Source organism: Suncus etruscus, chromosome 18, assembly GCF_024139225.1.
Source record: "Suncus etruscus isolate mSunEtr1 chromosome 18, mSunEtr1.pri.cur, whole genome shotgun sequence".
Taxonomy (NCBI): domain Eukaryota; kingdom Metazoa; phylum Chordata; class Mammalia; order Eulipotyphla; family Soricidae; genus Suncus; species Suncus etruscus.
Window position 1 is genome coordinate 48,166,806 of NC_064865.1, and position 27,496 is coordinate 48,194,301.

Below are 27,496 nucleotides of genomic sequence, written 5' to 3' on the forward strand. Positions count from 1 at the left end.
TGATATAAGAAAAGAACATATTTCATTGTTTAATCCAGGCTTCCTCTTTTAAAGGAGGAAGTAAATTTTAGTAAACCAAATTAATCTCATGAGTCGCTTTTAAAGTATGCAGTCCTCTAGTCTCTCCTTATGACTCTTCTGTAGGGGCCTTCAAGGACTTGTTGGTTTTCTACCTCTAAAAAGACCTCACCCTTGGGCAATGGCAACTTTTGTCAAAGTGGTTGATTCTTGCTGGAGTGATTTGCTTATGGTTGTAGCTGGTTTGATGTGCTGGTATTCACAGCACTGTGAAATCAGAATTATGAACTATGTTTAGAAAACATTTGCACAAAAGTGACCCGAACAAATGAAAAATTAATGCTTGTAACTTGTAGTGTCTTAGTGGGGTGGGAGAAGCATTATCACAAACAAATTTTATTTAGTGACAGGATGGGGAAGGAAGTTAAAAATGCAAAGATAGAAACAAAAAAATGAAAGTGAACTAGATTTAGTTTATTGGAAATATCATTATTTATTTTTAAACATTGATGTGCATTAATGATTGATTGTATTGTAAGCTATACATAAGCATATGTGTCTGGAATCAGGTTAGAGTCGGGGGTTTTCATTGCCATGGAAATGAAAAGTTCGCTGTTAACCTTCACCCTCATATGAATCATCTCCCACCCTGCATAAGGAGAACCTCTTGTGTTGACCCTTCTGGAAAGAAAGACTTATTTACCCAGTGCGTGTAGGGGTTTCATTCTCTCAATTGCTTTGACCTGCAATTTATTTTTCAATATGGAAAAACAACAACAAGGAATGGGGCTGGTTGACGTCACCAGTGCTTAGGGTATATGTAGCATGTGTCTGAAGTAGGTCTGAGCCCTGGCACCAAATGATCTCCCTTGGATCTCTGCGTGTCAACCCAGAGCCCTCCAAATACCATTGGAGTGGTTCTAGTCATCTTGCAAAGTGTCACATATTTGGACCCTAGCTATCCAACTTGCCCTAGCTAATTCAAGATCTCATTCATGCAAGGCAAGTACTTTAAATATTTCTGGGAGTGCCTCCTGAATACCGATTGGGAACCTTCTCTCCCCAGCAAATAAACCTATCCAAGGAAGGACAAGCAAAATATTTGAGTATGTGCTATGTAGTATCTACCTGTTATATTTAGTTTATAATATGTATGTATGTAGGAGTACTAAAATGTACTCTTACCCTCTGGTTTGAAGATAAAGGAAGGAACCAGCACAGAATTGAACAATTTGCTCAAATGCCATATTTTTAAGTTTTGGGCCATAGAGTTTAGATGAAATAAAACCAACCTCTATGAGATCAGAGTGTGTTGTTGCTAGCATGTATCAGCACTTTCTACAGTTTATTAACATGAACACGAGATGTGGTCTGGGGATGGAGAGCTAGCACAGTGGGTAGGCTCTTGTACATGACTAACCCAGCTTCAATCCCCAACACCCTATATGGTTCTCAAACCATTACCAGTAGTGATCGCTGAGCACAGAGTCAGGAAGAATAAACCCTCAGCACCCCTAGGTATGGCTCCCCAAATAATATATACAATAACATACAATTTAATAACATCAAATAATATAAACATAATCAATATACAAAATAATAACAACAAAATATGAGCCATATTTTATATTTTTATGATATCTGTAGTTTCTGAAATTTGACAGTGGCCTATATCATACAAAACTGACAATTGATCTTTTCACTTTTGTTTTTGCACCACATAAGTGGAACTTCAGAATTACCTCAGCTTGATGATTGGGGATCATTTGTGGTGATGGTAATGAGGCTTGAAACCTGGTCTTCCCACAAGCAAAGTGTGTGCTCAGTCCTTTGAGCTCTTTCTCTGGCCCCATCAGAATGGCTTTTTGCTTGCTTGTTTCTGGGGATCAAATCCAAGATCTCATACATGCAAGGCAAATATTTCAATCACTTCTGAGTCACGACCTCAGCTAGATAGACTAGTCCTATCACTTGTCTCTTTTTTTCTGCCTCACCTCTGATGATTATTAGGATTCTAGGCCAGTGACTCTCAAAATATAGCATTCACTACATCGCCTATGAGCTTGTTGAAGCTATAATTTCTTTAGCCTCCTGATGGACTACCAAGTTCAGGAACTATGAAGATGGGACTCTATGATCTATATTTTAGTTCATCCTATGGGATTCTAATGTGTTGATCTGTGGTTTTTGCTGAGCATGACTTCCTATCATTTGCTTTGAAGATCATAAGCTCACTTGGTCTCCTTTGTGATGCTTGGCATGTTTTGGAAACAACTCGTCATATAGCTTTAACTTAGGATCTCAATAGACTAATTTGTTAAAACATGGTGCTAATTCAAAACATTTGGAAAGTTGCAGTTTAAGAAGAGAAACTCGGTTAGATTTTTAAACAGAGTTGAGAGCAGTCTTGGATATGTAAGCATTCAAAGAAAGAAAGGGAAGACTGGTTCAAATTATGGCAATTAAAAATTTTTTAAAAGTAAACATACATAAAACCCTTTGCTTTCTTGAAGCTTGCTTTTTAAATTTTTACTTTAATTTTTTTTTTTTTTTTTTTAGAAAGGATCGAGGGCATTCACATTTTTTTTTTCAGAATAAAGTCCTGGAAGAAAATTAAGAGTTGGGGAACATTTTCCATTTGCTACCTAAATTATAAGTAGAAAGGAATTCTGATTTTGCTCTGGGGGTAATTGAATAAAGAATTTTAACATAAGTTTGAAATAAAATAAGATTCTCCATCTTAATCCTTGTCTAACCTTTTCTGATTTTTTTTCAGCTTATGTTTTTTAAAATCTTCTAAATACTCTTTTTTTTAAAGTTACCTAAGAAGGAAAGTTGCTTAAGGCTTGGTTTTAAATTGATAATAACCATATTTGCATGTAGAAAAATAACATCCTCTAGATGAAATCAGTGAGTCCAACTTCTCGGTTATTTATTTTGCATATTGTTTTGTATCCTGTGGAGGAAAATGTTGTTAATGATGAGTTAGTTTTACTCTTTTTTTTTTTGTGTGTGTGTGTGGTTTTTGGGTCACACCCGGCAGTGCTCAGGGGTTATTTCTGGCTCCAGGCTCAGAAATTGCTCCTGGCAGGCACAGGGGACCATATGGGGCGCCGGGATTCGAACCGATGACCTCCTGCATGAAAGGCAAACGCCTTACCTCCATGCTATCTCTCTGGCCTCTTACTCTCTTTTTGTATCATGTATAAAAGTATTTCAAACATTTAGATAATTATTAATATGACTGCTCTTAGTTTTAGTTGGTATAATTTTTCTTCACTATAATTTATTCAAACTTTGATTTAAATACTAATGTAGATATTTGTTTTTATATAAAGTGTGATGCAGATGATTTTTTTTAAGGAGCATTAAAATTGGAGATTTGGTGATTGGAGTAATTTTTCCTTTTGTGTTAAAAAATTGGACAATAGTTTCCTATGAAACTTTTAAGCATGCAGAAAACTTTTAAAGATGAATATCTTACATTTCTTTTTTTTTGGGGGGGGGTCACATCCAGCAGTGCTCAGGGGCTACTCCTGGCTCTATGCTCAGAAATCGCCCCCGGCAGGCTCGGGGGACCATATGGGATGCAGGGATTCGAACCACCGTCCTTTTGCATACAAGGCAAACGCCTTACCACTGTGCTATCTCTCCGGCCCCCATCTTACACTTCTTACATTCTAATATTACTCCTTTTACTTTAATATTTGAAATTTTTATTATTTTAGTTTTTTGTCTTTTTGGAGAGCCCTATTCAGCAGTATTTGTAGGATCACTTCTGATGGTGCTCATAGGAACATATGAGGAGCTGGAGATCAAACCAGAGTTGACCACATGCAAGGTGCCAGCATCTTTCTCACAGTATAATAACCTTCTACTTTACCTACTGTATCACATACATTCCTATTCATTTCCTTTCTGTTGTTTGATGGTGTGGTTTTTAGGAATTCATTGTAAACTCCAGTGGAATGGAAAAATTGTCTTGCAATGTGTTTGTTTAGATCAGTTGAGTGGCTACATTTAAGCAACTCCATCATGACTGAGTTCCTGATAGAATTAACTGGCAGACAAGTCCCCTTCATGTGGCTGAGGCCCTAGATATGTTCTGAGTTTGAGTTTAAACAGGGATGTTTAGCTGCCCAGGTGCAGGAGAAAGGAAGTGACAGTAAAATCACTGGGGCCTGCTGGTGTTTGATCAGAGTGTGTTTACTTTCGCTCTCAGTCCTGCCTATGGGATGAGTCCTTGGGCTGCCGAGAGCTGGCAGCTCTGAAGTCTAAAGTTTCTTTGGAGGAAATGAAAAGAGGTAAACTTGGCAAGGATTCTTGTTTTCTTTCTCCCAGAGCCATCGGTTGCCTTTCTGGATATAGTGTGTGGTAAGTTAGCACCTACTACAGATGGATCTATTTGGAACTAGGAAAAGAACTGGGGCCCTCCCTCTGTTAGGAAGGACAGAGCAGGTGGAACAGAAGGGAAGGACTCTCAAAGGTCAATGGAAGAGCTACTGCATTACATATGTTGGCAGCAGATTTCTCTGATGCTGGTGCCTGCTCCCTTTGGGTTGAAATGCCCTTCCAGTTTGGTAGGTTTCATTGGCTTTATTGTGAGGATTGGGCAAGGCTGCAGCATTTCCGATGGATTCTCTTCCAAGATATTTCTGTCCTTGAGTTTCTTAATTTAGATGCTCATGATCACGGGAGATAAAGATAGCAATGTTTGATCATTCTTGCATGGTAGGGATTTAAAGTACTTTTGATGGGGCATCAGGTTTAATCTCTCTTATTGAATGACGGGTCTACAAGGTGGTTTTCTCAGTGTAGCCTTTTCCAGAAAAAGTAAAAGCACTATTTTGGGTAAACTATTTCTAGGATAGTAGAAGGATTGCAACACAACCTTTAAAATTCGCATATGTAATTTCCTCCTCGAGTTTCCTTTACTATTTTTTTCTAGAATTCTTTGAATGCTGGTATTCTGTGTGGAGAACTAATTTAGAAGAATCTTTCTTTCCTGTAGAGAATATGCTTTCATCAGATGAGAACATGGTGCTGCTAATCACTAAGAAACTTAAAGGGAATGATGATGACATAAAAGTATTCTCTTCAAATAGACTTGAGATCATGGATGGTATTGGAATACTGGTCCTCAGTTTTGATTTCAGGTTGGAAACACTTTGAGGGCTTAGAAACATCATGTCTGGTTTGATATTTGCAGAATGCACTGTCAATTTGAAAAATAATAAAATAAATAAAAACAAAGTTTAAATATTTCTATAAAGTAATAAAAATAATATGATAATGACAAGAAAAATAACTCAATTTATAGTACCAACAAAAGAAGCAAAAGAAATTTCGCAAAAATATAGAAAGTCCACTATGAAAATTACAAAAGAATTGAGAAAAGTTCTAAAAAGACAGAGAGACACCCCAAGTTTATGGATTAGAAGGCAAAATCTTGAAGGTGATTACTATCCCCAGTGGGTCTGTAGTTTAGTTTCATTTCTTTGTAGAAAATGGACAAGCTCATGGAAGACTCATGTTGAAAGTTGAGTCTTTGACTGAAACAGTCAAAGCAATCTTTAAAAATAAGAACAAAACTGGGAACCCACTTCCTGATTTCAGAATTGCTACTGAATGATAATAGTAAAAATTGCGAGACAGAAATGTTTGGAAAGAGAAACAAGAGGCTGGGCCGGCCCCCTAGATTAATTAGAATTGCACCAGCAGATGGAAGTCTAGGAGGAAGCAAATCCGAACAGTTTTTGACGACTGAATTGTCATAGATTTTGAATCCACACTGTGGAATTATGGGAAATACCACCACATCCAGGAAATAATTGAATTTCCAGCAGTATTGCTGAACATGTCAACTGGATAAATTGAATCTGAGTTCCATGCGCAACCTCAGGAACATCCAGATTTAATTTTTTTTTTCTTTCTTAATTTTGTGTGAAATCGACAGGCTTCAAGGAAGTTAAAGATGATGAAGAGGCCCCTTGGAAGATTTGCTTATCTCAGTTCTAGAAATGCATTTGTAAGTTTCAGCAACAGGAAGTTATTTTTGCTGTGGGATTTCAGATCTTTTGAAATTGGAGGCAAAGCTTTGCACAAATGTTATTTGGTTAGACTGGGTCTTAGGGTCCTCCTGGCTTATGCATGTCCAACAAAGCAGTTGTTAAAACCCATGTGCTTAAATTTTTGTACTGATCGTAGAGGAATTTCAAGATTTTCTATAGGAGAAAGCCAAAAGCATTAAGCAGTGCCCTGCAGAAAACAATAATACATTTTGTAGGACAATGGCCTTCTGGGTTGGATGGTGCTTGGGATGTATGAAAACTAAACAGGGGTGGTTGCTTAATGAAAATGACAAGGTCCTTGAACATGATTCCCACTAAGAATTTCAGAATTTTGACGGAAATTTGAATAGAAATCAAGTTGGAACAATTTTCCAAAGTAGCACGCAGTCCCAGTGTAAATGATAGGGAGTCTAAAAATACAATGCACTCTGATGAAAGGTTCAAATTATATCAGTGGGTGCGAATTCTCCTATAACTAAACAGCCAAATCAGTTAGTTTTTCTAACTAAAAATCAATATGAATCCAGATCTTCACAATGTCAAAAACGACCTGTCTCTTTTTTACAATTATTTTATTTCATTTTTTTCTTTGTTTTTTAATCATATATTAAAAATCACCTCTATGTAATCTTTTAATTAAAAAAACTGGGATGGGGGAGGACAAATTTGATGATGGGTAGTCCCCTGATTCAATGTTAATATGTACCTAAAATAACTACTGTGAAAGATATGTAAGCCATTATGATCACAATAAAAATTTAAAAAAAATTGAACCATATCAAGTCTACCCTTCATTTAGTGTCTCTCTCTTCTCTCTCTCTCTCTCTCTCTCTCTCTCTCTCTCTCTCTCTCTCTCTCTCTCTCTCTCTCTCTCTCTCTCTCTCTCTCTCTCTCTCTCTCTCTCTCTCTCTCTCCCCTCAACCCAGGCTTTCTGCATGCAGAGCATGTGCATAAGAATTAAACTATCTTACTTATCCTCTACGTAATCTTGTGGTTTCTCCAGAGTTTTTTGTCTTACAAATACCATAATAATTAATGAAATGAAGTTTAAAATGCTTCCCAATTCAGTTTCTTTATCTTTATCTTCACACTATTAGTGCTTGTCAATTCTTGGGTAAATTCTTCAGGGGAAAGACAATGAGAACAGACAATAATCTTTAGACAAAATCATTTGTATGGAAGTTTTGTTATGAATTTCAGGTGAAAGAATTATGGCACACTTGGGGATGGGTTCTTTGTAACAATTAAGAAAAGGAGAGAAGGTTTTGTGGAGGGATTTTTTTTTCTTGAAAACTATAGAAAAGCAAAAGACCAAACAAATTTGGTTAAGAGGTTTATTTTAGCTTTACAGATTCTGATTCTAAACCATGACTATAGTTCATTTTGGAATATTTGGTGTGGAATAATAGAGAATTTATGAAAATAAAAAAAATTAGAATATGAAGTCCTTTTAATTGAATACCTACCTTTCTGAATTTTATGCATGGTACTGTTGGGCTTTTGTTTGTTTGTTTGTTTTTGTTTTTTGGGTCACACTTGGTGATGCTCAGGGGGTTACTTCTTATTCTGCACTCAGGAATTACTCCTTGGAGAGCTTGCCTCTTGCCATGCAAGTGTCCCATCCCCGGTGTTATCACTTTGGTCCCAAGGTACTGTGTGTGTGTGTGTGTGTGTGTGTGTGTGTGTGTGTGTGTGTGTGTGTAATTTTTATATAATCTTGAATCTTCTGTTTTAATTATCAGAGGAAAAATGGCTTTTTTAATCTAAAACAAAATAATATAAGAAATACCAGGGGGAAATCAAACAAAACAAAGAGATAACTATTATAAGGATAGACAAGTCAATGGAATAGGATTTACATACTGGAAATAAATTATCATATTAATTTCAGTTGATATTCAGAAAAGGTATCAAGGCAATTAAAGTGGGGAAAATAATTCATAATTTTGGGTGGAGGGGAAGAGTAATAACACAGCAAGTAGAGTATTTGCCTTGAACATGTCCAACTAGATTTGATGTCCAGTACTACATATGGGTCTTCCATTCCACCAGGAATGATCCCTGAGTGCAGAGCAAGGAGTAAGCCCTGATTATCATCAGGTGTGCCCCCCCCCCAATTTTTTTTTATTATAAGCAATCTGGGATATGTAACTTCAAAAGAATTAAGTTGAACTTCTTCCTCACATCACAGATAAACACAAATTCAAAATGGATTACAAATTAAACTAGAGGACCAAAACTCTCAGAAGAAAATATAGGAAAGAATAAACATTTCTTCTTGGCTTGAATAAAGTTCTCTTAGATTTGACTAAACCACCACCGACAACAAAAATAAAAAGACTGGGAGAAAACATTTTTAAACTATATCTAATAGAGACATATTTAGAATATTTAAATAATCTTTTTATTGTTTGTTTTTGGGGCTATACCCGGTGATGCTCAGGGGTTACTCCTGGCTATGCGCTCAGAAATTGCTCCTGGCGTGGGAGACCATATGGGACTCCGGGGGATGGAACCCCCATCTGTCCTAGGCTATCTCGGGCAAGGCAGATGCCTTATTGCTTGTGCCACCGCTCTGGCTCCTAAATCATCTTTTTTAATTGCTTATTTAAGCACCATCGCTACAAAATTGTTCATTGTTGGGTTTCTGACTTACAATATTGACCATCCTCCACCATACACCCATCCCACCACTGATGTCTCTAGTTTCTTTCCCACCTTGACCTAACCCCTCCCTCCCATCTTTAGGGCAGGGAATTTGTGTGCCTCTTCTCCCTCCCACCTCCCGCTTGTCTTTAAAGTAGATGTGCAGTTTACCTAATGGCACATAAATAGATGCTCAATATCATTACCAGTCAGGGAAATGTGGATCAAAGTTACAATGACATATAAAAGAACTACTTAACATATATTACAATGGCCAGAATGAAAAGAGACAGACAATGACAGGTTTTGATGAGGACTGGACATTTTGGAACCCTGATATACAGTTTGTGAGAATGTCACACAGTGCCATTGTTTGGAAAATAGTCTAGCAGTTCTTCAAAAACACGGGGTTACTGTATATCATATTCACTCAAGAGAAATAAAAACATATATGGATATTCATAGAAGCCTTATACATAATAGCAGCAATGTAGCGCTCCCAAATTTCTGTTAACTGAGAAGCGGATAAATAAAACATGGCATATCTGTACAATAGAATGCTATTTATCAATAAATTAAAACGGAGCAACTTTAAAAACATTATTCTTCGTGATAAAAATCAGTCATAAAAGACCACACATTTTATGCTCTAATTTTTTAAATGTCCAGAATAGGAAAATCCATATAGTAAAAAATACCGAAGAAAGAACTGGTAGTTTCCTAGATCTGGAAAGAAAATAGGTGTTTTGGGAGGGGCCAGAGTGAGGTTAACTGCTTATTAACAAAATTGTGAAACATTCTAAAATTGATTTTATGAGAGTTACACAACCCTGTGACTATCCGAAGATTGCACTATGCACTGTAAATGTAACAATTGTATGTGGTTTACATCTCAATAAAGTTCATATATGTGTACACACATATACTCACATATATGAAGTATTTATAGCATATTACACAATGGAATATTACTGTGCTATAAGATGAAATCAAGCAATTTACCACTGTGTGGATGGATCTGGGAGTATTAGGTTGAATAAAGTTTGCCAGCAGGAGAAAGAAACAGAGTCCAGATATAACATTGGACAAAGGCAAAAAGAACCTGAGAACTGGTCTAGAAAACTGAACTGACCATAGCAGGAGGATGGGGGTGGGGAATGGGTTGAATGAGGGACACCCATATGGGGGTAGAGAGGAACTAATACTCCAGTAGAGGGTGTGGCCTTGGAACATTGGAAGCATGAAACCCTGTGATGGACAATATGATAAGTGATAGTGCCGCAAATAAAATTAAAGGAGAAATTGAACTTGAACATATATGGCGCAACTGTGGATGATGAGAATTTGTCAAAGAGAGAATTTATCAAGTCTTCTGGAGAATTGAAGAAGAGGGTGTGGTTGTATTAGTTCTCTTCAGATAGTTTGATATTCTGCTATGTCCTTAAGGAACAATGCCACCTGTTCCCTCTTTTTGAGAATCACAATGTTCTCCTCCTTCGGAAGGATTTATTAAGATTCCATTTGGAAGGGAAAATCATTGGAGCCCAAATACTAATTTAATTTAAACTTTAAACTTAATTTCAAGTTTACTTTTCATTTCAGTCTCACTTAAATACGTAGTCATAATACAGGATACAAACATATTTAGACTGTTATATTTTATGCATCAAGAGCATCAGGCTAAATGGAAAGATCAATATTATATAAACTTCTGGACCTATTGGCATTTTTTTAACATTAATGGGATAAATATTTTCTTTTTCAACAAATCTCTTTCAAAGGTTAGTCTCTGAGTTTGACATATTCCAATGGTAAATCAGTGATCTTGCTATTTTTCTGTGTGAAAATCACTAAAACCCTTCATTTACAGAGCTCTTATTGGGCTCATATACTTCTGCTGGTTGTTTTCTTCATCTGCCTTTGACAAAAAAAAAGTAAGTTGGATCTCACAAAGCAGAATTATACCACATATACACTAACCTGCATACTGATGTTCAGTGGAAATGGGCTTTCCCTTAGATGGTACAAGATATGCTTTTATTAATATCACTTAATAAAATAGGAAACAGTAGGAAGAACACCTTGGCCTGGAGAACACGTGGGTGCCCAAGACTCAGGTTGGCAAGTACTGTGAGCAGAAGCCTGGCACCATACCAGACTCCAGCAAGGGAGAGAATTTGAAGGTGTCTTGTTACCTAGTGCTGGCTTGTTGACTGGGGATTTTTTTTCTCGTCACCTTGTGCCACATTTTCCTGTTGGTCCTCTAAAGTGTGTGGTTGGCAAGGGGTCTGAACAAGTCTCCTCCCTAGTAACACCCTGTTTCTGAAGCAAAATTTCTCAAAGAAACTTTTCTGAAAGAAAAATGTAGGTTCCTATTATACCAGTAGATTGATTACAGTATGCCTATAGAGGGCTGGTTTCTGTGAATGTTTGTAAATCTCAGTGTACTTTCCAGCCATGAGGCTTTGAGTATGTTAAAAGGTTTTAGAATGGAAAAAGATACAACCTTGAATTGTATTAATAATTTAATTCAACAGCATCTAACAAAGAAGCCTTGATTTTTTTTGTTGTTATTGTTGTGTTCTTTTGGGTTATGGAGGTGAATATCCTCAGCAGTGCTCAGAACTTACTCTGTGATTAGTGATTATGGTCCCAAGCTTGGCGGACCATATGTGGTTCCAGAGATCAAACTGGGGTCAGCCAGTTTCAAACAGGCATCTTAACTCTTGTATTATCTTTCCAATCCCTGGAGACTATTCTTAGACTATGTGTAGATCCCGGAGTCCAAGAGGGAATAAATAGAATGTTGGCTTCCATCTAAGCTGTTATTTACAACACCTTTTGTAGTGTTGTGTTGTAATGTTGTACTGACGTAGAAAAATGATTGTGTATGTATTGTTAAGTATTTATTTTTGTATACATGATTGTACCAGGAAGTCTAAAAAGTACCAATTGGAACTAGAAGTCTTTCAGTTCTTATTTTCATTGTTTCTTCATCACTTTTCTTCCCAACTTTTGCCTAGGTAGGGTCAAAAGTTCCCCAAACCAGCTTCAGTTCTGGTGGACTTTCTTTGTCCTTGGGACCCTATTAACTGCCTCCCACAACAACCAAGATCTTGGGGTCAATTGCAAATTTCAACTAGTGACACACCATTCCTGTGTGCCTTTCCCTTGCCTCCCCATCTTCACCAGCCTGATCGCCAGGGCTCACACATGTTTTAGGACTTATATTTGTGCATGTCTGCTTAAAGTTCAGACACACACAGGCCATACTCCAGTCATTCTTTAAATTTGCATATCCTTGTCTCTGTCTCTCTTGCTCTCTATATCTGTGTGTCTGTCTCTCTCTCCATCAATGTGAGGCATGCACTGAGTCAAAACTCTGGCCCCATATTGAGAGTATTTTGATGTGTGCACCCAAAAAGAATGGTACCTTGTCTTTTTGCAGAATAGACTGAGAAGCAATTATTATTTCATTTTGCAATTGAAAATCAGTGACTTGCCTAAGAGGCAGAGGAAGATTTGGAGTTTATTCTTCAATTTTGATAGTTTGAATTTTATTCCATGACTATTCTTGTAGGTGCTTTCTTTCTTTCTTTGGAAAAAAATTAAAAGCTATGAATTAATGGCAGAGAATTAACAACTGGACAGTAAATGTGTGTGGGTACATGCATGTGCAGGTATGTTTTGAGACATTATAGAACTTTGTCTGGTTAGGGGAGTCCTTTTTCCTCTACTAACCTAGTAGATGATGAGAATACTTAAATAATAAATGGCCTTTGCTCCTTTGGACCAGCACTTCTTAAATGTTTTTCACTTGCTATCTCTTTTTACCTGAGAAATTTGTACATAACCTCAAATATATAAAATAGGCACACAAAACAAGTCAATAAATCATAAATTTGTTTAAAAAATTTGCCACCCACTTTCATTTATTTGACCCATATAGGGTGGCAATTACAATTTAAGAAGTTTGACTTTAGACAGTATCTCTCTGGAAAGGATTCTAAGAGGAACCTCTTTTTTTATTGCTTATAACCTATGGGCTCTTGGGGTTGGAAGAGATGATATAAATCGAATAATTTAATAAATGTTTGAAGTTAAATCCTTGGTTGGGTCCCATCTGAATATTTGAGAGCCGTATTTTACATGACCTTCTGTGACCTATGCATCCTTTGTGCTCTACCAAAAATTAATAAAGTGAAATACCAATTATTCAAAAAATGAAATGATTTCTTTTGGGGGTGGTTATCTGGATTGTTTTGTTTTGCTTTTGGGCCACACCTGGTGATGCTCAGGGGTTACTCCTGGCTCTGCACTCAGGAATCACTCCTGGTGGACTTCGAGGGCCGTATGGGATGTTGGGGTTCAATCTCGGGTTGGCAATGTGCAAGGCAAATGCCTTCCCCCCTTTGTGCTATTGCTTTGTTCCTTACTTGAATTTTTAAATGTTCTACTTGAAACATTTACCTTAGAATTATTAGCTATCATGAAACCATGAAATCATGGCATAGTTAGGCATCTGTGTTAATGCCACTATTTCATGGGTTGTAATTAAAAAAATATCTACATAATGGTGCATTTTAGTTTTTCTCTTTTTTGTTGTCATCATCCAGACCTAGATTCAGTTTTTTCCTAGATTGTTAACTTTTTGCTTCTGTTTGGTTTGTATAATATGCTCAGGGTTGATGTGAATGTTTGTAGTTCTTTTGTGTTTTAGCCAGAGGTGTTGAAAAAGAGAGGGAAATGTTGAGATCAAATTTTTGGTGAAAATGAATAGAATGACAGAACTTACAAGAAAAAAACATCTAATCCCATCAAAAAATGGGGAGAAGAAATGGGCAGACATTTTGACAAAGAAGAAAACGAATAGAATATACACTATAGAAAATAACTAAATAAAATATATAAAATTTATTTATAAAATAAATAATAAATAGAAAATAAAATAGAACATACTGAAGACACAGGAAATTCAATGAGCAGCTATCACTAGGTGGGGGAAGGGCTGGCTAGCTTCTCCATTGGCCTTTGAGCATCCACAGCAGTGGAGAATCAGGTGCCTTTGATCTTGCACTTACAAATCTTAAATTAGTTTTAGAACATTAAAAAGAATGGCAATGGGCTGTTTTATAAGCAATACTGGTAGAAGAGTAACTCTGTATAGATTTCACGTTTATACCAAGTTACGGGAAATGTTGGACTTTATTCGTTGGCCCCCAGATGCACCAACAATATCTGTGGCATTGCTTCTCTTTTGCATAGGCACATTAAAATGGGAAAATAATACATATGCAAACAAGTTTTTATCTAATAGAGATGGGAACACAAATTTGGTAATGCAATTAGACCTTTTACCCTGAACATTGGCATAATGATTTGGCTCAGGTCTCAGAAGAATGGGCATTGCCCACACACACCTGAACTATGGAAACAACCACAATTGCCTTTAACATTCCCAGGATCCAAGCCTCTACCAGAGAAGACCTACCACTGCTGTGGTATTGACTTACTCCAAAGAGTACTCCCAACACCCAGGCGACTCAGCAACAGTCTGCATGCAGGGCAGATCGCTCTGCATTTAATGATATGCTGAAACTGAGGATGCTCCACATCAGCCTGGCATTGACGAAAGAAATGCACAGAATCCAGAGTCTTTAAACATAAAAGTCTGATACCAACTATAGCTAAAGTGTGCAAAAGTTTCACCGGGACCTTGAGAATGACTGGAGTTGGATAGATTGGTATGCCTGGAACCCAGAGTCTGTCTTATGCCAATAAACTTCTGGGGTGAGGCCTTTTTGTAATCAGGTCAAGGACTTTTTTTTCCCATTTTCTCCATTTTTCTGGACCTATGCAAACATTGACGATTGCCACTATCACATCTTTACTATATATTTTTTACTCTTATCCTTTAAGGAAAAAAAATACAACTTACTGAACTTAAAAACAAATTACTGTAGTAGAATGCCTGCCTCGAATACAGGTAGGGGATGGGAAGGGGGGAGGGGGTAATGTTGTACTGGTGAAGAGGGTGTTCTGGTTATGACTGTAACCCAAATATGATCATGTTACTTAAATAAAAAAATATATTTAATAAAAAAAAAAAGAATGGCAATGGGCTATAAGTCTCCATGTTCTTCCTTACACTTTATAGTCAGTGCCTGCAACTCTTAACTTGCCTGCTAAAGTCACAGGTCACTTAATATAAAGCCAGCAGAGTCTTGGGGAATGTTTCAACATTCATTAGGTTTATAAATTATGTTTTTTTCTTTTTTAAAATTGGATTACCAGAGATGGAGAAATAGCATGAAGGCAGTGTGTTTGCCTTGCATGCAGAATGACAGTGGTTCGAATCCCGGCATCGCATATGGTCCCCTGAGCCTGCCAGGAGTAATTTCTGAGCCTAGAGCCAGGAGTAACCCCTGAGCGCTGCCGGGTGCGACCCAAAAACCAAAAATAAATAAATAAATAAATAAATAAATACAATTGGATTACCATGAGATGCATGAGTTATGAATTTTACTCATAAAATGTTCTAACACCCATCCCTTCACCAGTGCACATTCCTGCTATGAGTGCCCCACTTCTCCTACCCCCTTTGCTGGTTGCAATGCCAATTAGTATCTGGTTTCTATGTCCCTCAGAACTTTCCATTCAACAATAGAGCATCCATTGTATACGCTTGCAAAAGCTGAGATTTTTGACTTCACAAATCTGCAATATTCTATTGACATAAAACTTTTTTAGCCTTTTTTTTTTTTTTGGTTTTTGGGTCACACCCGGCAGTGCTCAGGGGTTACTCCTGGCTGTCTGCTCAGAAATAGCTCCTGGCAGGTACGGGTGACCATATGGGACACCGGGATTCGAACCAACCACCTTTGGTCCTGGATCGGCTGCTTGCAAGGCAAACGCCGCTGTGCTATCTCTCTGGGCCCTTTTTTTAGCCTTTGTTGAGGCTCACAGAGCCTCTTTTTTTTGGAGGGGGGGTTCATATCCTGTGGTGCTCAGGGATTACTCCTGGCTCTGTGCTCAGAAGTCACTCCTGGTAGGGGAACCATATGGGATGCTGGAAATCGAACTAGGGTCCATCTGAGGTTGGCCTCATGCAAAGCAAATGCCTTACTGCTGTGCTATAGCTCTGGCCCTACACAGAGCCTCTTTAATGCCTATTTAACAGCTTTTCTGAAGATGCAAATGGTCCTTAGAGGGTTGTGTGAGGGATGTCCTCACACATGCCTGTTATTCCCTGTTGATTTAATTAAAGTATAATGTTTAAAGTCCACATGTCTAGTGAGGCCTCCCTTGGCACAGCAAGGCACATCACCTCTAGCCCCTTCAGTGGATGGGTCTGAAAATTGCAAGGTAATGGAGAGGTTAGTTCACAAACAGTCAGTTAAATCTTGGTTTATTCCATGGCCCTATCCGCCATGTGCAAACTCTGTGTCATGTCTCTTTCTCTCCAGAGCTCTCTCTCTCCCCCATTCAGCTGCTCTCCATACTTCCTTGCTTTTCCCTTTCTCTCCCCAACTAGCACCTTTTATTCTTTATTCCAAACTGCAGACTCCTCCCAGATATCTCCCAGGTGAGATAGCATTTTTTTTTTTTTTTTTTGGTTTTTGGGCCATACCCGGTGGTGCTCAGGGGTTACTCCCGGCTGTCTGCTCAGAAATAGCTCCTGGCAGGTACGGGGGACCATATGGGACACCGGGATTCGAACCAACCACCTTTGGTCCTGGATCGGCTGCTTGCAAGGCAAACGCTGCTGTGCTATCTCTCCGGGCCCGAGATAGCATTTCAATAGAAAGTTTGGGACATTGGGGGAAGGAATTCCTCACAGTCCCTCCACCACAGAATGCTATCTGGTAGTGAAGACAATATACAAATTTCTTCAAAAATTAAAATGGAGATCCCATTTGAACCAGGTATTCCACTTCTAGGTATCTGCCCCCTAAACATAAATACATTAATTTGCAGAGATATGTTAGAGCTTCTTTTCATCAGTGCTTTAGTCATCCCAGGACAGGGGAGCAAAGATGATCCTAGAGGGTCCAAAGATGAAGGTTTCCCTCCAGTTGCCCCTCTACCCACTTCCTGCCTGCCTTTGTGGTTGTTGTAATAAGATTGCACATTGGTGACTCCCTCCAGGTGTGGGACTCACATGCTGGGCTCACTAGGGCTGCCCACCTGCCCTATTTGGTCTCAGTGCTCACTGGGGATCATACCTTGGCTACAGTGCTTGCCCCCACATGGCTGTGGAGCAACACACAAATCTGTACTTTTTTTTGTTGTAGCACTCCAGCTCCCTGAAGGCATTGCGGCATGACTTGCATTTGGCAAATGTGGTGAAATTGGGAGAGGAATTCACACCTCACCCCTATAAGGCTGTTGCTTCACCATACACCACACTGAGATCAAGCCAGAGAGCTTTTTCTTTTTCCTTTTTCTCTCTTTCCTTTTTTTTTTCTTCATTAAATTTTTGGTAATAGAGTTGCAGCATAGCTCATATTTATAGTATTGATTGTGGCGTCTAGTCCAGTGCTTCTCAACTATTTTCTGTCATGCCCCCCAAGGAAGAAGAAAACATCCCCCCCCCCGTGTGACTGTAAATAGTATTTTTATTTAAAAAAAACTTGAACCTGCAAGACAAAAATATATCAAATAATTTGAACGGATTTTTTTAATCAGAGGTGATGTCTGGATTCATGGCTACAATGAGCACGTTTTGCAATGCATAGCTTTTCGAAGCAGGGTTTGAAGCACGACACAGCAACTCTCAGCTCCAGAGACATCCAGAGATATACACACGGGTTTAGCTTGTTATGACAGTGTTTGCCAAGGTCAAACGTACCCCTCTTTATTGAGCCCCACTATTTAGGAAGCACTGTGCTAGTCTGACCTTCCCTACTATTTGTGTGTTAACAGTTATAGTTTTGTTGCATTATGTTTTCTCCCTTGGCCATGTATTCTAGGCTTTCCAGCAACCTTCTGTTGTTACTTCTGGTCAACTCAATCTTTTCCCCATCTCTCTCCCACCCTGATCTGGTACTCTCTGGTTTGTAATTCAGTGTCCAAGATTTATTATCTGTTTAAAAAAGGTGACTTCTTGGGCCATGGAGATAGTACAGTGAGTAAAGCACTTGTCTTGCACATATCTGACCCGGGTTTGATCCTGGCACCCTATGTGGACCCCAAGCACCACTTGGAGTCATTCCTGAGTGCTGAGCTAGGAGTAAATCCCCAGCATCAATTGGTGTGGCCTAAAACAAAAATGAAAACAACAAAAACAAAGTGCCTTCTATGATTTTATCCCACTGGCAAAAGTAACAACCTCAAAAAGAAACAAGTGGGACTATATGAAGTTAAAAATGTTTTGTGGGGCTGGGAAGGTGGCGCTAGAGGTAAGGTGTCTGCCTTGCAAGCGCTAGCGTAGGACAGACCGCGGTTCGATCCCCCGGCATCCCATATGGTCCCCCCAAGCCAGAGGTGATTTCTGAGCGCATAGCCAAGAGTAACCCCTGAGCATCAAGCGGGTGTGATCCAAAAACCAAAAACCAAAACAAATAAAAATGTTTTGTGTGGCAAGAGAAATTCAAGGTTAATAGACTATAAAGGCTCTCTGTTTGGGAAAAATTATGTGTGCATTGTATTTCAGATAAAGAACCATATATACAATCTATAAAGTACTCACAGAGCTTAGCAGCAACAGCAAAACAATAAACTTATGAAAAATTGGGAGAAGATAAAAAGATATTTCTATAAGGAAGACATACAAATGGCCAATAAACATATAAAAAAAGAGCTCATTATCACTTAGTACCAGGGAAATACAAATCAAAGCAAGAAGAACTTGACACAAATGAGAATGACATATAAAAAAATTGAGTAACAAGTGTTGGCCATAGAGTGATGAAAAATTAATAATTGCTACTGTTGGTAGGAATGCCATCTGGTAGTGAAGACAATATAGAGATTTCTTTAAAAGTAAAAATGGAGATTCCATTTGACCCAGATAGACTACTTCTAGGTATGTGCCCTTCCAACATAAACACACCAATTTGAAGAATATTGTAGCTCTTAGTACAAGAGTCAGGATATGGAAGCAACCCAAATATCCAACAACTGATAAATAGATAAAGAATTTGTGATACACACATACTGGAATACTATACAGTCATAAAAATTCCATGCAGTTTGTGGCAACTTGATTGGAAATAAAAGGCATCACGGGAGTAGAATCAGCCAGAAGCAGGACAAATACAATATGATCCCTCAGCATTTTTGATGCAAATTACGATACCAGGTGAAGTGAAATAGAAATACAACCAGACTTCAATTTGAAAAGTCCCCCAAAATCTCAAGTTTGTGTTCGTGTATCTGAATGTTTAAATTGCTGTGAGGTATTATTGACCCCACTTATTTATTTACTTTAAAATACTTTTTGATTTTTAGTTACTCCCAGTGTTAATCAGGGCTTTCCTGGCAACATTCCGGGCATTATATGTGATAGCAAAAATTGAATTGAGGAGGATAGTGTGCAAGGCAAACAACCTTCCTTGTGCACTATCTCTCCAGCCCTGTACCCGCTAAAAATGAAGGGGCAATATCCTGGACTAACAGTGTTGAGTAATTTTCCCATGACCACCAATAGCATGGTTCATCTCCCCTTGTGGGCATTTGGCATTCATGCTATCAATCACTTGGTTGAACTCACGTACCTTCCCCTTGAGCTTGGACCCCAAACATTTTTAGAGGTTTTTTTTTTTTTTTTTTTTTTTTTTTACTTAAATTTTTAGTTGTACCTGGGAGATCAAGATATTACCACTGTAATCTGAGATTATTGGGCATGGGGAGACAGACTGAGCCATCCGGGAATTTGCCATTTCTTGTTCTGGCTCATCATGGCTATTCATCTTGAGTTCTGCCCATTGTTTTTTGGCTTCCTGTCTCTTACTGGATACCAGGTTTGCCACCCAAGCTCCTATAGTGAATGAGCTGTACAATCTTTTCTTTTATTAGAAAGTGAAGGTTAAAAAGTAATGTCCATCCTTTTTGGTCCCCTGAGCCCTGCCAGGAATGATTCCTGAGTTCAGAGCCTTGAGCTTTTACCATGTGTGTGGTCCAAAAGAAAAAAGAAAAAAATAAAAGACAAAAGGCTATATTAGGAGTGTTTATGAGCAAAAGAGCAGAAATCTAAGAGATAGATTTTGGGTATGTTTAAGGTTTTGTCTTTTCAAAATACCACCTTCAGTTACCTATGAGATGGGATGGGAAAGAAGGAAGGATAACTTAGTTCCTTTATCATTTATCTGTGTGTCTCTTAGTTTCTCAGGCAAGCTCACTACTCTATCACTGCCCCAGATCTAGGTAACAACCTACGCCAATGAGTAAACCAAGTTTGACCTTTAAACTCCTCCCTTCTCTCTTCATTATTTTTCTCTCTAGTTTTCTTTGTGTGTAGTATGGTGTCATTTGCCCGAGTTTCTACTTCTTTTATCCCCGGTGTCTTCTTTCCCCAAATCATCAGGGAGTTTTTCCTACCCACACCTCCTTATCCTAGCAGCATGGAGGAATGGGAAGGGATCATTCTCACAAATTGTCTTTGTTGCTCCCACTCTGCAGGAGGCCTCTTAGCTTTTCCAAACTTTCCTTGCCTTTCCCAGGGGGTGTTTACTTTTGGATTGTTCCTAGATAAGCAACAACTTGAGTCTCTTTAGATTTTTGCTCAGCAGAAGGATCTCAGACTTCTCCTTTTGGAGGAGAGACATACATGTGTTTTTAAGAGGGGGTGTTAGTACAGTGGTTAGGGTACATAACCAACATGCACACAACCCAAAGTTGGTTCACAGCACCACATGGTCCCCTGAGCATTGCCAGGTGTGGTCTCGAGGTCACCAGCACTGCTAAGATGATTCAGTTTTCCCAGGCACCACAGTGCCCAAATCAACATCACCTCCTCAGTCCTTGCACCGAGCCACCAGCTCCACTGATTTGAAAATCACCAGTGGGGGACCTCCAGATTCCTGAGTACCTCCTGGGAGGCCCCTCAAAAAGAAAGTGAAAAGAAAACTCTTGCCATTAAGTGCAAAAGACTTTATCATTTCTCCCCAAGCCAAGGTGAATCCAGTGTGTGAGCATGAAGGAATTCGACTTGTTGCTTTGAATAAACTCAATATTCTTTGGGTGAAGTCATGCAGAATTAATCGCCTCTCTCTGCATTCCTTGCAAGGGATGGCTCTTAGCATTCACACTGCTGAAGTTTATGCTTCCTGAGTACAAATGAGAGCCCCAGCTCAGCCACTTCAAAAAAGAGAGGTGGTGGCAATTCCGCTCTGTGCTATGCGTGTTTTATGGGCACGCTGTGGGTAATCTTCTTTTTTCTTCTTAAATTCTAGTGCCTGAAACAGTATATGCAGTTGGCCATTCGAGAAGGATGCGGCTCCCCCATCACCTGTCCTGACATGGTGTGTCTCAACCAGGGAACTCTGCAGGAAGCAGAGGTATGGACGCGTGTCTGTCTTGCCCCTTGTTCCTGTGGTGACAGTTTCCTCGTACCCTGACTTCCTGCTGTGGAGGAGTCTAGAAGGAATAGGCAGAGATGAACTTTCCAAGGGAGTTTCCTTGCTATGTCACTTAGCATTCATTACCAATGGCTGAAGTCGTTATTGGCTTCTGTTTTATTTAGAAAAGCTAATTGCTTGGTGAGAGAGCTGTAGGTTGGGGAAGGTGTGCTCAAAATCAGATTTACCAGATGAGAAATTTAGAGGCCGACTAAGTAAGTGGCCTTTGATCATGAAGACTTTTGCGATAAACTGAGAATGGATTAGCTAGTTATGACAAGTTAAACTTTGATGATTCCACAATGGTCATCCAAACTGATCCGTTTCCAAAAGGCAGGGAGCGAGAGAGGCCTTTTATCCCACCTTCAAAGGGTTATTTTTGAATTCTTCTCTATTTCCTTAAGACTCTGATTTCTCTCTCTCCTTTGTTCAGTCCTTGATCTGTTGCATGCCCTTCTGTCTGTCGTTTCATCTTTAGAGCCCCGTCACTTAAATGGGAAGTTAATGAACTTTCTACCTTTCTTAGAAGGATCTAGAAGATCCTAAGGGACCCAAGACAGAGATGAAGTTAATTCAGTCAGTAAGCATGGCACAACCAGGCTCTCGTTCAGTCTGCAAACTAGCATATTCTTTCTCCCCACACAGGAAACTGAGGTCCAGTCAGGTTTGGGCTCAGGATTTTATACTTGAAAAGTAGAAGCTCTGGTTTCCCCAGGCAGTTCCTTCTGACCACCATAGTTATGGACTTTGGGATTAGAGCAAGGGAGATAAACTGTGCATGACAGAGGTGGTCCTTGCTGGACATGTACAACCCTGTGTTACCTGTAGGTAGGTGTATACGTGTGTGAATTTTAAGTAAAGCGTAGGAAAGATGTTATAGAGCATTTTTATCTATTGTTTTTTTATTGTTTAGTTTTCTTTTTATTGTTTACATGTACATTGTATAAATAAAATGTATGCATCCCTATATTTATTTGTTTAAACACATGGATTATTTTATTTTTTAATAATATTTTTATTTAAGCACCTGATTACAGATATGATTGTTGTTGGGTATCAGTTATATAAAGAACACCTCCTTCACCAGAGCAACATTCCCATCACCAATGTCCCCCATCTCCCAACTCCCCCAGCCTGTATTCAAGACAGGCCTTGCACTTCTCTCACTTGTAACTCCACCCTGGATTTAGGTGTAGCTACCTGAGACCCGCCCATTTCTGGGAGGGGTCTTGGGAACCAGATATTATGTGTAACCTTACCTGCAAGACCCCTCCCATTCCGGGGAGTGGTCTTGGAAGGTTATATAAAGCTTTTGACCCAGGGGATTAGGCCCCTTTTGGCCTTTTTGGTCTTTTGCCAGCATGGAGGTCAAAGGGAAGATGGCTGACAGGAGTTAAGATGCTGGGCTAGCTAAGAATGACTGAATGCTTAAAAGGTTATGATATAGGCCACACATGTGGTGGATAGGGCATGAATAAAGTTGATGCTTCCTGATGCCTGTCTCTGGATGAGTCTGATTCCGCTGTTCATCTAAACCTGGGACCCACCAACTGAATGGGGATTGCGGAGCCACGTGGCCTGGGATGGCAGAGAAAAATCCATCCATCCATCCACCTCTATCCAGCTCCATCGCTAATTATTTAACACTACACTCACTCATTGACATTATTATGGTAGTTGTCAGTGTGGTTATTACTCTCACTGTACTCACCACTATTTTTGGACAGCTTCATACAGTGAGTTGGTCCTTCTGGGCCTCATCTCTATTGTCTCTGGGCATTATTACAACAATATCTTTTATTTTTCTTAAGACCCATAGATGAGTGAGATTATTCTGTGTTTATCTCTCTCCCTCTGACTTATTTTACTCAACATAATAGATTCCATGTACATCCACATATAGGAGAATTTCATGACTTCATCTCTCCTGATGGCTGCATAGTATTTCACTGTGTATATGTACCACAGTTTCTTTAGCCATCCATCTGTTGAAGGGCATCTTGGTTGTTTCCAGAGCCTGGCTATTGTAAATAGCACTGCAATGAATAATAGAGCATTTTTAAGCAATACAGGGCTGCACACCTATTCGGCTTATGGACCATTAGAGTTAAGTGTGATTCAATCAAAATTAATTATTATCCCAGAGAACTTAAAAAGGTAAAGATGAACTTACTGGTGAGGATGGGCCTTTTTTCTATTTTAATTCAGTTGTGGGCCATACCTGGTGGTGCTCAGAGCTTAACACCTGGCTCTGCACTCAAAAATTATCCCCGTGGGGCTGGTGAGATAGCACAGTGGTAGGGCATATGCCTTGCATGCAACCAACTGGGAGGGACCCGATTTGATTCCCGGCATCCTATATGATCGCCAGCCTGCCAGGGGTGATTTCTGAGTGCAAAGCCAGGAGTAACCCCTGAGCGCCCCTGGGTGTGGCCCCAAAAACCAGCCAATCAATCAAGTTTAAGAAAAAAAAGAATTATATCTGGTGGGAGCACATAGCCAACAGTAACCCATATGGGATGCCGGATGTGCTCCCCCCAAAAAAAAGAATCATCCCCAGTGGCTAGAATGGGTAGGGCATTTTCCTTGCATGCAACTGACCTGGGTTTGATCCCTGGCATCCCATATGGTTCCCCAAGCCTGCCAGGAGTAACTTCCAAGAGTAGAGACAGAGTAATCCCTGAATTACTGGGTATAGCCCCCAAATAAACAAACAACAACAACAACAAAACTCACAGGAGAATCATACCTAACTGTTCTCAGGAACCATACGGGATGCCACTCACAGAACCAGGTCAGCTATGAGCCAGGTAAATGTTCTTTCTACCAGTCATACTATCAATCAGGCCCAAGCTGTGACTCGCTTTAAGAAAACCATGAAATAACTGCTTTGCATACAGAAGAAGGCAGGATTAAATATGTAAATCCTCTGGTGAGAAATTGGTTTGCTTTTGCATGAGTAATGGGCAGAGGGCGGTTAAAGTTGGAGGAAAGATTAAGTTAGTGATCCAGAACACAATAATTGACTGAGGCAACTTGGAATTTGTTTCTAAAAAAGAGACTCAATTATTTGGAAGTTTCTTCCTGTGCATAATCCCTCCTGGAAAGAGTCCTTCCAGTTGGATCTGCTCTCTTTAATGTCTTAGCTGTCAAGGAGTGCTTATTAAAAGAACACATTGTAGGGTGAGAGCTATAGTACAGGAGGTAGCATGATTGCCTTGCATGTAACCAATCTGAGTTCAATCTCCAGCATCCCATATGGTCCCCCAAGAACCATCAAGTCAACCCTGAATGTAGAATTAGGAGTTAAACCCTGAGCATCGCTGGGTGTTGCTTCAGAAACAAACTAAAGTAAAGGGAGCACAGTATGTGTGTGTTTGTGTATGTGTACACACGCATGCACATGTGTGTGTTGGGGTGGGGGATAGGCAAGGGGGTTGATTGGTTCCAGGACAGACAGGCCCAAGAGCTTCCTCTCTGGTAGAGAGAAGAAAATGACACGTGTAACATTCAACATGGAAAAGTGTGAGGTGCAGCTGACAGCAAGAACCATATCTGGTATAAAGTTTTATTTCCCCTGTGTCTGTAACTATGCACCACAAAAGACAGGTTAGATGGTGCTTCCAATCAAGTCTTTAAAATGAATTTGGGTCCTGTATTTCTAGATCAGTGTGTTTCTGATCTGTAGCTCCTAACGCTATGTGAATGTTTACCTCTAGATAAACGACATGGCAGGAGGGGCTAGGTTTGAACAATAGTACAGGGATATGGCATTTGCCTTGCACACTGGAGACCCAGATTTGATCCCAGCATCCCATCCCATATGGTCCCCCGAGCCTGCCAGAAATAACCCCTGGGTGTGGCTCATAAAAAAGATCAAAAAGAAAATGAAAGTAACTTAAACATTCAGTCTTTTGGCTGCTCCCGAGCCACAGGTGGTTGGTTCAGTGTCTGTCTGACTCAACAGCCCAGAATAGAACATTAAAACACTGCTGAAGATTCTTTTACATCACGAGGCTCCAGGTCAGTGATAACTGTCACCATCTGCTCTTGGGGTTCCAGGTCAAGTGATAAGTGTCACCTATCTCACTTGGCTCTCTAGGGTTGAGCTGGTGAGTTTAGATATTTCCTGCCTTCTGTCCCTTTTCCTTTTAAGTCTTTGTCCGCCCTCTGTTCCATCTCATCCATCTGATTCCGTTTATCCAGTTTTACTATAAAAGCAAACGGACTTTTAGACCGTATTGTCCTCAATTAGAGCCATTCTGCTCTTCAAACTTATCAAACAACATTGGAAAACTAGCACAAAAGCAGAGTCCAAGCTCCATGATGGCATTTCTTAAATTCTTCAGCACTTGTTTCCTATGAAAACAGTAAGGAGATGCCCCAGGGCATTAATGAACCATGGACTGATCATTTTTGTGCCCTCTGATTTTACTAAGAATCTGCTGAGAAATAAACAATAATATGCAGTGATCAGATGTTCCTAACTAGCGGGCCACCATTGGTTTTATTGCTTGATTTTTTAGTTTCTTTTAGTTAGTAGGAATGTTTGTAATTTTGTTTTGGGGCCACACCTGGCTATGCTCTGGAGTTACTCCTGGCTTTGCACTCAGGAATTATTCCTGGCAGTGCTCAGGAGACCATTTGGGATTCTGGGACTCAAACCCAGGTCAGCCTCATATAAGGCAAGTAAGTGCCTTACCCACTGTGCTATCTCAACAGTCCAATGGATGCTAATAATTTTGAGTGGAGGAAAAAAATAGTTATAGTTTCATGGGTTTATACAGGACTATACTCTTCCAAACAAATACCACACACAGGACCTTGGTGTAGATCACTTTTCTTTCTGACTTGCTGATGTGAAGATTTCTCATATCTGGTAACTATTGCAGTTGGTGTGGAGCTGTTCATGTAGAGACGCCTAGTGGGACTTACCTCTTGCTTGACTGGACTGTATGTACCTCTATGACTCCATCTTTTTCCTTTCAGAAAAACATTTGATTAGACTCATATCATGTCCATGTACTTTGCTTGTTAAAAATAATTCTGGATAAGGTTAGAGTTCCCTCTGTGCTACTACTATTTATACTGCAACCAATTATACTTCATCATTCATTGTCTGGGTAATATTTATTCAACCTGAGGGTTGAGCAGAGGGAAGCTTGTCTGTCTGCTGCTTTCCGCTTAGTTTTAGCTCCCACTATTGTCTGAGTTTTGGATGGTGCCTTCTAGAATTTTTAGGCTTTGCCTCCTCCATGCTTCCAAATCAGCTCTATTGTCTGTCTCTCCATCTTTATACATAATGATCAGGAACAACTTCAATAGTTGTTCAATGCCCAGGTCAAGTCTGGTTTGCCTGCAAGTTCCCTTCCAGTGTCCTATGAGTTGGTGGAGTGTGCAACCCCAAGACCTGGTGGCTTGCCTGAGACTTTTAGTTGTTACTCTGTGGGACTTTTTTTTTTTAAACTTTATTTATTGATTGGTTGGTTGATTGATTGATTGGCTTCTGGGCCACACCTAGTGGGAGCTCAGGTGTCCTCCTGGCTCTGCATTCAGAAATCGCCCCTGGCAGATTGGGGGACCATATGGGAAGTTTGAAATCGAACCGGGTCCCTTCCAGGTCGGCCACATGCAAGGCAAACACTCTACCACTGTGTCATCTCTCTGGCCCAACTGTGAGACTTTCTAAGGCATTGAATTCAGGCAAAGCTTCCAAGATAGAATTAGGAAGGCAGGTCACAGATTGTCTGGAAGGCATTACTGCAGGTGGGGCTTGTCTTCTTGATGAGACACGATGGCTAACACATCATGGTACCGATGCTTGCTGCAAGTCCAAACCATTGACTTGGCCACATGAAAGTAGCGAGTACATAACCTGTTGGAGTAGTAGTTCCCATTGCACAACCAAAATGAACTAAACTTCCTCCCACTACCCTCTGGCCATGGAGGGCAGGAACAAACTCTCACTTGCCAATTTCCCTTCCAAACCCTGGGGCACTGAAACAACCAGTTCTTCTTGTTTGAATTTTATTTAAAAAAAATCTTATTTGACTTGCTGTGATTGACAACACTATTTATGACAGGCTTCACTCATACATGGTTCCAACACCACACTCTCCGCTGAAGTCTCCTCTTCCCTCCATCACTCTCTCAGCTGTACCTCCCACCCCTTACACAGCCTCCCATCTACCCTACCATGGT

At 39.7% G+C, this 27,496-nt stretch overlaps 1 protein-coding gene and 1 pseudogene across 1 annotated transcript in view; both read left to right on the forward strand.

The window, feature by feature from the left end:
• RNF144B (ring finger protein 144B) overlaps positions 1-27,496 on the forward strand; it is an 86,545-nt gene that overhangs the window by 16,753 nt on the left and 42,296 nt on the right. The window contains exon 2 of the mRNA XM_049765279.1: positions 21,131-21,235. Coding sequence (XP_049621236.1) covers positions 21,131-21,235 — 105 coding nt within the window. The remainder of the gene's footprint in view (positions 1-21,130; positions 21,236-27,496) is intronic.
• LOC125996245 (ERI1 exoribonuclease 2-like) lies at positions 1,383-6,345 on the forward strand (annotated as a pseudogene).